At 49.9% G+C, this 13822-nt stretch overlaps 3 protein-coding genes across 3 annotated transcripts; all 3 read right to left on the reverse strand.

Moving 5' to 3' along the window:
• Positions 1-1283: 1283 nt before the first annotated feature.
• On the reverse strand, positions 1284-4016 carry H257_15682 (hypothetical protein; the record flags this gene model as incomplete). The annotated part of the gene is made up of 8 exons (XM_009843854.1): positions 1284-1571; positions 1783-2487; positions 2511-2821; positions 2863-2968; positions 3009-3115; positions 3272-3299; positions 3400-3812; positions 3857-4016. The coding sequence occupies 8 exons, from the start codon at positions 4014-4016 to the stop codon at positions 1284-1286; spliced, it is 2118 nt and encodes a 705-aa protein (XP_009842156.1).
• A 556-nt stretch (positions 4017-4572) lies between these two features.
• H257_15683 (hypothetical protein) lies at positions 4573-5247 on the reverse strand (the record flags this gene model as incomplete). Its single annotated transcript, XM_009843855.1, has 3 exons — positions 4573-4712; positions 5063-5136; positions 5189-5247. The coding sequence occupies 3 exons, from the start codon at positions 5245-5247 to the stop codon at positions 4573-4575; spliced, it is 273 nt and encodes a 90-aa protein (XP_009842157.1).
• Positions 5248-12722: 7475 nt separating this feature from the next.
• On the reverse strand, positions 12723-13368 carry H257_15684 (hypothetical protein). The gene is made up of 2 exons (XM_009843856.1): positions 13255-13368; positions 12723-13210 (listed from the first exon to the last, which is right to left on the reverse strand). The coding sequence occupies exons 1-2, from the start codon at positions 13345-13347 to the stop codon at positions 12791-12793; spliced, it is 513 nt and encodes a 170-aa protein (XP_009842158.1). The 5' UTR covers positions 13348-13368; the 3' UTR covers positions 12723-12790.
• Between the last annotated feature and the right edge of the window lie 454 nt (positions 13369-13822).

The following is a 13822-nucleotide window of genomic DNA, read 5'->3' on the forward strand; positions in this document are numbered from 1 at the left end:
GCAAGGATTTATCCGTCCCTCCCCTGGGGAATCCGGATAACAAGGGCCGCGTACGAAGACGAGGACCGAACTTCGAAGAAGATCGGTCGAAGCACGAGGTATGAAGCGTTTAGCGAAGTAAAAACCGAAGATTACACACCGCCCCTGGTCGAGCAGGCGCGTTACAATTGGCGAAGCGGTTCCATAACATGTGGTTCTAGTGTCGGCCCTCGCGGAGGAATGTCTTAAAAATGATAATCCAAACTCAATTAACCATAGGACTTCGCCCCAATTTCTCCCCTGAACAGATGACAAGTAGCCGCGCAATGTCCTTCAGGAACCTCACGAGGTCATGACTGTCGGGAATTATCGGCAGGTGCCGGTGTTCTTCTTGCGAGTTTTAGACCCTTTGAAGCTTGACAGTTTTCCTTGAATCTGTACCCACAGGGGGACGCTGCGTTCAGCGAACCCGGTCGTCATGGCCGCGTATGCTGAACTCGTTTTCTCCGCTAAGCGTAAAACTTGCATCTTAAATTTAGGTGCCTACTTGGCCGCGCGGCGCTGGTGCAGTCAGCAGCCTTTCCATACATAAAATAACGCATCGAACCCACGCCCACCCACCCAACCTGCCTAACCAACTCCTGTGACCTCAACTTCTACTCTCGTAGCAAGGCACATCAACAGCTACCCTGCAATCACCAATATACAGCTCCACAGTCGAGATTAGGAGTAGACATAGTAATGAACCCCAGTCACGGCCTCTGGAGCCCCAGGAGTCACAACTACCGTTCCTATCAAAGACCACTTCGGTTACTTGAGCGTGGGTGGTGGGATGTTGGTGGTACTGACTAGCAGTCAAAGCGATTACCACCCACCACTACAATCCCACCCTGTTGTCTTAAGCCGGTGTTCGCAACCGGCGACTACCGTGTTCACAACGGTGACCTCGATGACAATTCCAAAAGTAACTTCATTATCCAGTCAATCAGTCAGTTCTCTCATTTCACTTCACTATTCTATACAAGTCATGCATCGTACAGTGTACCATCAGCTCGGAACATATGCCTCTCTAGGTCCAGGTCATATGTCACCCTCTTCAAATGTCGTGCGTGACCAGCATTTGGCTACCCACACTCAGACACGGGGAGTCGAACAGAGGCTCGGCCGATAACACTTCCCTCGATAACACTTCCCTCCTACATCGGGTGGCCACATGAACTCGTGATATCGTCAATCATTTCGCTCACACCGTTTTCGTTGCTCCGGACCTTTGTCCACCAACGGAATAGCACAGGGACGTCTTCTTATATCGACAGGGTCGGTTCCCAGGACGACTCCATATCGTCCAGGCCAAGCCACTTGATCAGGACTTCCCAGACCCCATCTCGCAGACGCAGGTCCCGGAGGTCTTCCACGTAAAAACCTTCATCGCCGAACGCAATTTGGGCCTTCAAATCTTCATTGACTCCACGTCCGCCTTCACAGTACAGGCGGAGCCCGCGCGCATGGTGCAGGGGCGTCGCTCCCGGAGGCACCAGCTGCTGGACTTCTACCAGGTAGTTGGAGACCACCTTCACGACTTGGAAGGGTCCCTTCCAACGTAACGTTAGCTTTCCCGGATGCTGGAGAGCCCGGGCCACCAAAACAAAATCACCCAACGCAAATTTCGCCAGCTTCACAGAGCGTTGACCTTCTCCCAGAACGGGGTACCGACTCACCGTCGATCACCATACAGTGCAGGCAGGCAGTGACGAAGTTCTTCACGTCGGTCTTCAGGGAAGTTCAATCAAATATATCAGCAACAGATGCCGTCGTCGCTTCCACTCTCCGGTGTCCCGCCACGCCGGCATGGGCCACCACACATATACGCACTTGCATATCCAATGCATCTCCCGGGATCCAAATCTTTCCAGATGCCGTCAGAAAACACTTCTTCTCGGCGCTCCAGGAGGCGTATTTTTCACATGTTGGATGGCCGCGATGCAATTCCGTGATCGCATTCGCCGTCGGCCGCACAAAATCTTCGTGCTGTAACAGGGACACCAGGGCCAGCCTGGACATCCGGGCACTCCGGAACTCCACCGGAAATCTCCGGTCTGGTCCACGAGGACTTTCCCAACGGCTCAGGAGATCCGCCCAAAGGTTCTCCTCTCCGGCCACACACTCCACGACGTACAGGAACGTCGTCATCGACAGCGCCCAGCGCTGGAGCTTGTGGGTCTGGTACTTGGCCATGTTCGAGTTCGACCCTAGAGGGATAACTATATACTCCAGGTTCCGGTGGTCCGTAAACAATCCGAAACCTCCCGGGCGGATCAGGAGAAACTCCAGGCACTTGCACGATTCGACAACTGCAAACGCCTCGTTCTCCACAATCGGCCATCGCCCCCTCGTTCCCCGGAACGATTCGCTTAGGAACGCCAATGGTTCATGTCGCTGGTCGCTCGCCGGTAGGGCCAGATCCTCGACCGGGACCTCTGTGTCGCAACAGCTCCTCAGAACCCCTCGCTCGCGTCGGTATACAAACACACCATCTTGTCTGGGTCCGGTGGGACAACGGGGCCATACCGGTCGAAACACTCCAGGTGGTCCCCGGACCACCCGACAGAACTCAGCGCAACACGCATCAAGGCCGTCTTCTTCCGGGAGTCGGCCGCTTTGGCCACAATATCCAACTGCTTCATGAACGGGGCTACCAGCTCCGTGTACTGCGGGATATTCCCCCTCATCCAGTTCGTGGCGCACAGTAACTGCTGGAGATCCGCTGCCGCCTGTGGCGGCCCCAAATCACACAGGTCCTGGATCCGTTCCGGAGCATGCGCCACGCCGTCCGCCGAAATCTCTTTCCCACACCATACTGTCCGGGCAGTGTAAAAAACACACTTCCCGGGTGCAACTTCAGTCCGTAGGCTTGGCAGATCTCAAGCACTTTACGCAGTAGGTGCAACAACACGTCCGTGGTCTGGGCATACCCCAACAAATAATCCAACTATCCGAGAAGTCGTGCATCAGGAGGCCCCCGAACCCACCGCATCGGTCTGGCCCATCAGGACTCGGGTCGGGGTCACAACCCCTACGGGAGTCATGAAGGAGTAATACTCCTGGGAGTCCGGTGTGAGGACAGCTGCAAATACCCCTTCATCCAGTCCAGTTTGAAGTAAACTTTCGAGCCCTTTAGGATAACCATGGCCACCTCCAGATTAGGCATGGACCAGGGCATCGGCTTGGTACACGCATTGGTCGGTCACGAGTCAATCGTCATCCTGAGGTCTCCCGGTTCTTTCTTCGGTACAATCCTCGGGGCCGAGGCCCAGCGCGATCTAGTGTTGCGGTACACCAGACCCGCTTCTTCCAGCTCCCGGACATGCTTTTCCAGGAACGCCATATGGGTGGAGGGCAGCGCCGCAGTCCCGACATCACCGGCACAACCCCTTTCTTGAGGCGCACCTTCAACGGTTCCATTTTCAGTGGCGGGTCTCTCCCGAACTTCAGCCGGAACACGTCTCGGAACTCCATCAATACGTTTCGGAGCTGCTCAACAGCTGCTGTTGGCATGCCCGCGGAAGCCGCCTCGGCCACCTTGGCTTCCAGGACAATACGCTCCGGACCATCGTCGCATTTCCCAGCTCTGGCGTTGCACACACCATCCCTTCGCTGTCGATGTCCGATCGCATATTCCCGCAACCAGCGCACGAAACGGTACACATCCTTCTTCAAAGGCTTGTTTCGCGTCAACGCCATCTGCTCGGTAACGGCACAGTGTAGCGACGCAGGCTTGGCAGCGTCCGTGATGATCTTCACGATCGCCTGGCTCTCTTCCCGATCACCCACTCCTGGTGGTCCCGACGGATAGCCGCAGCCAAACCATCCAGCATACGTCCGATCCGAGAATCCGCGGCCGGGATCGACATATCAAAAACAACAGCAGCGTTAATCCGCTTCTTCAGGGTGTCCAGGGCCCGGGGATCGACGTCGTAACCTTGCTTGAACCACGCAATCCATTCGCCCTCAGACACGTCATCGAGATCCTTTCCCATGTCTCATTCGGCAATACGTTGCTTCGTTGCAGGTTCGATACACGCTCTTACGAGCATGATCAACGGTCCGACCCCGTCGGCCGTCAGTGCATTCGTCTGGCTGATATACAGGTTGTACGCGGCCATAAAAATGCGTCGTTCTTCCTTGGTAGATCCCTTGAACGTCGGGTTCTTCGGGAGGGCCGGGGCGTTGTGCAGGTGCACGTCGTTCTGTCCCATATCCACATCTTTCTTGTCCCGCGTAGGGGCCTACGCGGGAGCTGCAAACGTCGCCGGTCTCCCGTAACTCCAGGCCTCATAAACCGCCACTGGTTGTGGCCTTCCTTGTGGTGACCGGAACAGCCACCGCGCAGTCGCATTGGTCCTGGGCCTTCTGCGGTCCTCAAAACGGTCCACGCACGGTGCACAGGCCGCAGGACTCGTCGAGCGATCCGACCTGGATCGGACAGAGTCCCCGTGGTCGCTACCAGGTAGCTCCACGTCCAAGGCATGCTCGTTTCCTATTCCAGGAAACTTCCGTTGACTTGGAGTTGAGGTGTGCGATGATGCGGGCCATCTAGGTGGTGAACATGACCTTCCAGCCGTTGAACTTGAGGTCCGTAATCGACTTGTCGTTGGTCGTGGCGTCGGACATGATCACAGAGTTGTAGGACGATGTGGGGGGCTTGGGGGGAACTTGGGGAGGGGGCGTCGATACTTGAAATAACAGACATAGGCACACAACACACACAGATGTAGTGGAAGTGGCTCAAAGTAAGGTGGATTCAGAAGTGAGCTTAGCTCTAGAACCTCCATAATTATAATCGCCAAAGACATGCATACATGTAAGTAGTGCAACCTTAGCTGCGCTGATTGAAGTTTGTCATATCTCTCAATATATGCAACCTTCAAGTAGTGTGTGTGGATCAAAACAAGGTAGCTATTGGCCTTCGACACACTGAAGTAGAAGGATGTGAAGCCTGGAGCTCTTCCAGCTTCAATCACATATATATAGCTTTAACTATGTAACTTCAATCCTTGTCTGCCTATGGCTAACAATGACACACCTAGGTTTTCGTGGCGCAAGGCCGACTTCTTGGATGTTTGTGTCGCATTGGGGATCGAACACAATCCAGGGGATCTAAAGGTCAATCTTTGGTCAAAACTCCAACCTTACGTGACAACTGTTGTACCTGTCGTCGTGGAAATGGCCGCAGCAGCTGACCACGAGGTTGCTTACAGTGCGCCCCATCATTCCAACCTCCAGCCTATTGAACTATTGTGGGCGATTGTTAAAGGAGATGTGGGGAGACAATACGACACAAACACTACCTTTCACGACGTCGAGGTGCGTTTGGACGCAGCGTTTGAGGCGGTGACGTCGGCAATAGTGTTCAGCTGCATCAAAAAGTCCGAGAAGGACTATTAGAACTGCATCAGCACATTAGCATTATTGATGATAACGATTACCAAGACTCCGGTAGTTCTGACGACGACCGTGGCAGTGTTCACTGCCTCAGCATGGACGATGGCAGTGGCGAATGTGCATTTGACGACTCTTTTGAATTTGACCAGCTGCCTGTCACTTTGGATAATCCCAGTAATTGATATATTTTGAGTAACGTATTTATAGAGTGTATTTATAGAGTGTTCTTGTAGTCACGTGTATTATCGAAAACTGCTAAAACCTATGGGTCCCGGATACTTATTTCTTTAAACTCCTCGATGGCTCCGCCCACTGTCAACCGCGAACAAGGCATGTATTCGGATAGACGTCGCCATGCACTGGATGCCTAGCGCCAAGCAAGAGAGGCTTAAACGCCCGAGGCATCTCAACAACGCCGTGACACGAATGCCCACCATCAAGTGAGAGCCCGGGAACAGGATTCCGCTGAGGAATATCAACAACGCCGCCACATGGATACCCAGCGTCAAGCTGTAGCGAGCCGGGAGGAGACGGTTGAAGAAGCCGATCGTCGTCGCAATGCGAACGCTGAACGAATGGCCGCTGCACGATTTCGAAAAATCGAGCCCTTCGTTCGTGCGGGATTAAACTACTCACCCGATAATACTACGCGGCTTCGATTGCGGTGAACATCGGCGAGATGAATGTGAAGTGTCGTTACTGCGATGCGTTGAAGTTCAAAGGCGAGTCGATTGACATGTGCTGCAGCGGTGGAAAGGTGCATTTGGAGCGATTGCCTCAACCTCCGCCGTTTTTGCAGATTTTGTTGTTCACCCACAGAAGACGTGTCCTGAATGTTCTGGAAGTACAGTACATCCGAAAGTACAACTCCATGTTCCAAATGACGCGCTTTGGGGCGGACACAATCGATCAGGTCAAGGATTTATGCCATCGTGTCGCATTCAAGGTGAAGTTTACCATCGGATTGGTACTTTGCTTCCACAAGGCGGTCAAGAAACGAAGTACCTTCAAATCTACTTCACCCAACGAAGGAGATTGAGCGGCGCATGAATGCACTTGGAATGGATCAAACCCATCGGGAAATTGTTGTTGAGCTCCAAAACATGCTGGATGAGCGCAATCACTTGGAGCGGCAATTCAACAGCAAGTTTCGTGCCTTGGAGCAATCGCACAGACTTCGCATTAGTGCCGACAAGACTCCCCCAACGAGCACGATCGACGCTACAACGCCCCAATAACGTCTGAGGTCGCCATCATTCTTGCTGGAGATACAACGTCGAATCGTGACATCGTCATTGAGCAAAGAGACGGCCGCTCGAAGCGAATTGCCGAAACAAACCCCGCGTACGATTCTTTGCAGCACCCGTTGATCTTTTGGGACGGCCGCGATGGCTACCATATTGCGATTCCTCAAGTGAAGACGAGCACGGACCACCCTGTTTTGAAAACGGTGTCATGCAAACAGTTCTACGCTCACCACTTGATGATTCAACAGGGCGAACGAAATTCTATCGCGAAATCTTCAGTCAATTCTTGACGGATACGTATGCGAAAATCGAGTCGGAGCGGCTCACTTACATTCGCGGCAATCAGTCCAAGCTCCGCGCCGAGGACTACGTTCATTTACGAGACGTTGTTCGTGGTGACGGTTTGAGACCCGAACAAGTCCGAACCAAGGTGATTTTGCCGTCGCCGTTCACGGGAAGCCCGCGTCATATGCAATTGTATGCGCAAGACGCAATATGTTTTGTGCGAACTCAAGGTTGACCATGCCTCTTTTTCACGTTCACATGCAACCCCAAATGGCCTGAGATCACGAAGCAATATTGTGGGTTAGCCAATACTCTACGGGACAACATTGTTGCTAGAGTCTTCGAAGAAAAGAACGACAAATTCATCAAGCTCCTGAAAGTTCTCTACGGCGATGCCCTCTCCTATATGTACACAATCGAGTGGTAAAAGCGCGGCTTACCTCATACGCATGCTCTACTGTGGCTCCGCGAGAAGCTTCGCCCTGATCAAGTCGACAGCGTCATCGCTGCTGAAATTCCTGATTCCCAAGAAGACCCAACGCTTTACGAGATCGCCATCAACAACATGCTTCATGGACCGTGTGGGCAAATCAATCCGAAATGCCCCTGCATGAATAGTGGAAAGTGCACAGAGCGATACCCCAGGCAATTCACTTCCGAGACACGCACGGACAATGAAGGGTACCCGCTGTATAGTAGACGAAGTCTTGAGGAAGGTGGCCGCATGTTTGTCAAGAATGTGCATGGTCAGATGTATATCTACGACAACCGATACGTCGCACCATTCTCTCCAATCCTTTTCAAAATCTTCGATGCGCACATCAACGTCGTCAAGGCCATCCAGTACATTTGCAAGTACATCTACCAAGAAAGCGATCAAGCCGGTTTTGAGATCTCCAAGAACTCCAACTATGCGGCAGTGGAGAATGATGAAATCAATCAATACCAAGTCGGGCGGAACATCAACAGCAACGAGGCATTGTGGTGAATACTTGACTTCTCCATACATGACCGTTACCCTGCTGTCGTCCGATTGGCGGTGCATCACGAAAACGGAGAGCGAGGTGTACTTTACGCCAGAGTCGGTCGACCGCGCAATTGAGCAACGGCGTGATACAACTTTTACCGCGTTTTTCAAGCTGAATCAAGTTGACGAGTTTTCTCGAACCTTGCTGTATGCCGAAATTCCTGCGTACTACACGTGGCAAGTGCCGGACAAGAAATGGAAGCGTCGCGAGCGTGGCCAAGCTGTGGACAATTGGCCTGGGATCAAAGTCACCGACACATTGGGGCGTGTGTATTCGGTCCATCCTGCACATCAAGAGTGTTTGTACTTGCAACTTTTGCTTCACACTGTCCGAGTTTCCACTTCGCTCTCGTCGCTCCGAACTGGATGAAGTTGAATGCCCTACGTACACACAAGCACGACTACTCCCGGACTTACTTGAGGACGAAAATCACCTCAAGGACGAACTGACGAAACAAAGTCCCCCTCCAAAATCCACGACCTCTTTGTGATTGTTTTGACGGCGTATTTTCCCGCCCGTGCAAGTGACCTATGGGACAAGTAGAAAGACTCCATGTCTGAAGACATCCGTTCCGATTGCGCCAAGAACTTGGCGACCATGAACTTGCCATGGCCGCCGACATGCACAACGAATCTCTGGTAATGATTGAAGATAAAGTGTTGATGTTTTCGGGGACGACTGAAGGACTTCGGTATCGATGTACCACTTCAGCGCCGCGGTGTGCTCTGCGCTGTAATGGCTCGAGAAAAAAGCTACGACCGCCAAGCTCTCTTGAATATCGTGGAAGATGGACGCTCACAACTGGAGAACTCCCCTAAACAGCTCAACGTATACAACAAGTTGAAGGATGCGATCAACAGCGAACGCGGAAGTATATCATTTTTGGACGCCCCCGGTGGAACTGGCAAAACGATGAATGCACCATATGTCACAATAAAGGCTTGTAATTGCTCAATGCAACACTGCGTGACCTACGTGATTCCAATGACTTTGTGGGTGGTGTTGCTGGACTTTCGTCAAACTCTGCCCATTATTGACCGAGGAACTCCCGCGGACGAGATTGACGCATGCTTCAAGAAATCCCTTCATTGGCATCACGTGAAGCACTACAGGCTTACCGTCAACGTGAGGGCCGTGATCATGGGAGACTCGAGCGTTCAAGAATTTTCCGATGTGCTGCTTCAAGTGGAAATGGTCAAATTTTGCGTGACGACGAATGTTTTATCGAAATACCACATTCCCTCACGAACAAAGTTGACACATGAGCTCAGCTTTTGGAAATCGTATACCCTGGCCTCGAAGACTTGGGCGTAAATACCATGAATGGCTGTGCGAGCGAGCTATCCTGGCGCCAAAGAACGATATCATCAATGAAATCAACACGACGATTCTGGGGCAGCTTTCTGGCAACACAGTACAGTTCATGAACTCTCAAAACCCATCAGGACTTCCGCAGCACGGCCTCAAGATCAAGGTTGGTGTGCCGATCAGTTTGCTTCGTAACCTCGATGCACCAACATTTTCGATGATCATCAACACGTCCCAAGGCCAATCGCTCAAAGTCATGGGCTCCAACCTGGAAACTCCCTGCTTCTCTCACGAGCAATTGCATGTTGCTTGCACGCGTGTTGGTTCCAAAATCACATCATACGTCTTCGCTCCAAGTGGCTTCACCAAGAATATCGCTACACTCAAGTTTTAGATAACTAGATTCAATACAACCAACTTCGAGTAATTCAACTCTGTAATTTCAGGTTCTTCAAATTTCCGACACTCAAGCAATCCAATCTATTACGTTCATCCCCGTTGACGGTTCTCACAGCAGCGACCCGGACAACTTGCCCCTACCTCCAAGCGACCCATCTTCAGCACCCCGTGTATGTGTTTTCATTGCGTAAATATGAAATCGTAGGCAATCTCCCTACGCATTTCATAAATAAGGCTGGTTAAGTCGATACGTTTTGGGGGTAACAACAGTGGAACTGTGTTAATGAAGGAATTATTCGTAGTTCTGACAGATAGGGTGACTAATTCCCCCACAGCAGGGGGTGCCTACCTTCAAAACTCCCCAGACCTACCTTCTTTGGGGGAATTTTGGAATAACGGATATTCGTCCGGATAATATAATTTCTTGCACAGGTAAGAACAGTGGTACGCATCGTCAGGACCATTAAATCTATCCGAATGGTCATAATTTTAACCGTTGTGGTGACGATTGACAACATTTGCAATTACACAACTACAGTATGAGTGGCTTCGTTTCTGACAAATACTTGCTTGTAGCCGTAGAGATGAACTTCACAAGGACTCCTGAGTGCGAACACGAGTACGTCTCAAGAAGTGTTTTGAATTCTGTGAAAGGTCACGACTTCGGGAGCCTAGTGCATTTGAAGGAGTGCATAAACACTTTCACTTTGAAGCAAGCTTTCGCCTTCGCCAGAAGTATCGAAATGCGACAACAGCAAAGTGGATTTGTTCTACGGAGAGTTGCGAGTTCTTTGTTCGATCTTCTGTGAGATGTGATAAGGTTGCGTCTATCACATCGATGAATTTGATACACAATCACCCACATTTTCAAAGTACGGGGGTGAAATGTCACCCTGCTGTTTCAAAAGGGTTGGTATGTTGTATTATTTGTAGTAGTACTACACATTGTTAAACATCTGAAACTAGTGAAACTCATTAAACTATTAGATTGTGGAAATACTGCAAACACATGGGAACATTATGGAACTCGTTTCCGATCCACGACGACTGACCGGCAAGCAAATCATTGGCCACTTTCAGCGAGCAAGCGGCGACACGATATCGACATAATCGGCAAGTCGTGCCAAGCGAGAACTCGTGAAACATCTGTACGGCTCAGTGGACATGGCGTTTGAGAAAGTCGGGAGCTACTTTGAGCTCCTGAAGGCGCGCAATCCAGGGACGTTTTGTTGAAACAAGATTGGGATCATTCTACAGAAGCGCGCTCATCCCGAAGTTCTGCATTAATGCGTTTGAGAACTGTCAGAATTTTATCGCGCTTGACGGTAAAGCTGTGTAACTTTATTTACAAACATTCATGTATTGGCGTTTCATGTAGGAGCCCATTTAAAGGATCTTATGAATTCAAATGGAGTTATGCTACTTGCAACAACCAAAGATAGCATCAATCATCTCATCGTATTGGGTACGTTGTCATTAAACTACAACAGATACTTATATTAATTAGGGATTGCTGTCGCACCAGTCAAGTACGGCGAGCATTGGGCTTGGTTTTTGGGATGCTTGAAAGACGCTGGACTTCCGCTGTCAAGCACTGTCCTTGTGTCTGATCGTTTAAAAGGTATTTGAGAGTTGAAAGTTTCATACATTTCACATTATTCATAACTTGCATCATTTGTTTTAAATTTATAACTTTCAGAATTTGTAAGTGGCTTAACCTGGGGAGGGAAAAGTAGAAGTGAGGTGATAAATACATTGGTTGTGTAGGTCTCACCAACGCCTGCAAAGCGGAATGTCCTGGCGTTCCACACAGATACTGCTTGCGCCATATTGTTGCCAACATCAACACGGCGCAAGGACGGCACCTGTCCAGTACTGAAGAAGGCTTGGCTTTCAAGTTAGCTCGATCCGACAGCCATGGAACGTTTACACGGCACATGGAAAAACTACGAGCGCTAAACCCTGGTAAATACCACACAAATCTATTGATTAACTTATTGTAATGACTAATAGATTCTGCCGACTATTTGTTGACAATCCCTGTCGAACGTTGGGTGACATACGAGTTCCCGGGGTCCACGTTTGGCAATGTCAAATCCAACATGAGCGAGTCAGCCAACCAGTGGTTAGGGACTGAGCTCCGCAGTTCGGATGCTGTAATGCTGCATTTCCGTTACATGCTACATCTCCTAAAAAAACATTAACGACCGAAGGTATTCGTTCAATACTCTAGTGCATATCATAAATTACATAGGTTTTAGTATTTCTTCAACTTATATAACTTGTATAAGGATTAGATTTTCTAAAAGTTGTACATGATCTTGTCTAGTTCATGTTTAATGCATGCCATAATGTAGAATCAAGAGTGCGAAGTGGCCTGAGGGATCGATGACCCCGGTGCACCATAAGCTGTACCAAACGCTGTTAACAAAGTCGCGAAGTATTGTGGTACGATACACCATTCCTTTCATTCCTTAAACATATATAGATTGAAGAGTGCGAGCGGGGTAAAACATTCTTGGCGTTGTACTTCGACTCTCAAGCTGTAACACCTCATCCCTGGCGATTGGTTGATCTCGAGGCAAATACGTGTCAGTGCCGCACGTGGTTCGACACGAAGAAGCCCTACATCCATGCCATTCGTTGCTACAATGCCATGAAGCTGGATCCGATGTTGTGCTTTGACGACGTGTACTCAGCGACTCGTTTTAAGCTGCTGTATGCGTCGCATGTTGTACCAGTGCCACCACAAGACCTCGACAGCGATCCTCGCTCACAGGCTCCAAGTGTTTGTTGTGGAACAGACTTGAACCCATCAAAACCCGGTCCGAAGACGAGAAAGCGTAACGGTCAAACGGAATGCGTAGCTAGGAGCGCCTAATGTAGTAATTATTTCGTCACTAACCTCTTTGTTTACAGTAAATGCTGGTATAGTAAACTACTTAAATGTTAACAAAATTCAAATGCTGAAGTATAACTAGAATTTCTATAACTTTTAAAACATTTATGTAGTTGTGAAAACTGTAGTACTCGAAATAGTTTTCAACTTCATAGAAAGTAAACGTATTACTCCAATCAAAGCAATTGTTTTGCCATTCTGGCCTAGCGTCGGTTAACCATGGCATCATCGTTCAATGGTACTGGACGCTTTGGTGTGGGTGCTTCCAACTCGGCACCATCCAAAACTGATGAAACAGCGCGCTTTACAGGGGGTACTAACTCGCCGCCATGTTCGTTGTCGTCGCCGTCCACGCCGTAATCGTCACCAGAAGGCTGCTCGCCATCGTCGAAGTCACCCGATTCGTCATCACGGTACCGCAAAAAGGGCTGCAACAGCTCATTTGGATTGCCGCCCAGCTTGCGATAAACGAAAAGCAATAGCCGAAGCGCCCCCACGCCAACTGCATTGTTCTTGGCCAACTGAATGGCAATGTCGTGATTTTCTTGGTTGATCAGGCTTCGCGTTCCTGGTGGGTCAAACATGGGCTTGGCGTCGTTGCATTTTGTCGACGGCCCGGGCATCTGCATTTCACCATTATCGTTTAGTTCTCATCACCACATCTTACGTATGTTCCGATGTTCCGAACGTGTTTGTGCTTTGCCTTTACGTGGCTTGTAAAGTGCGTGTACGGAGTGATGAAACCACACTCGTCCATCATGCACTTTATCTTGTTCGGCTTCGCACTCATAACAGAAATGGTTTATACCGTTGGTGGTGGCTAACGGACTTATCTGTGGAAGAAATTAGATTATCCGGACGAGTATCCGTTATTCCAAAATTCCCCCAAAGAAGGTAGGTCTGGGGAGTTTTGAAGGTAGGCACCCCCTGCTGTGGGGGGGGAATTAGTCCAGATAGGGTAGACAAGTACGGTACCGGTATCATCAGCATGTGTTTCGTATACCTGCTAAGTACTGTACTGTAGTACTAGTACTTGGTACCGGTATGTTTGCATGTGTGCAAAGCTCGTTTGAGCTGTAAGGAATTGAGCCAAACTTAAGTAACTACTTCGAAGCACTACAACCCGATATGTATGTATATATCTCCGTTTCTTATCGTCAGATGAATTTAGATAGTAACTTTGTGGCGTAGGAAGTCGGCAGCACGGTCAAAAGGAAAACATCTACTACAGTTGT

Source organism: Aphanomyces astaci (assembly GCF_000520075.1).
Source record: "Aphanomyces astaci strain APO3 unplaced genomic scaffold supercont1.73, whole genome shotgun sequence".
NCBI lineage: Eukaryota > Oomycota > Saprolegniomycetes > Saprolegniales > Verrucalvaceae > Aphanomyces > Aphanomyces astaci.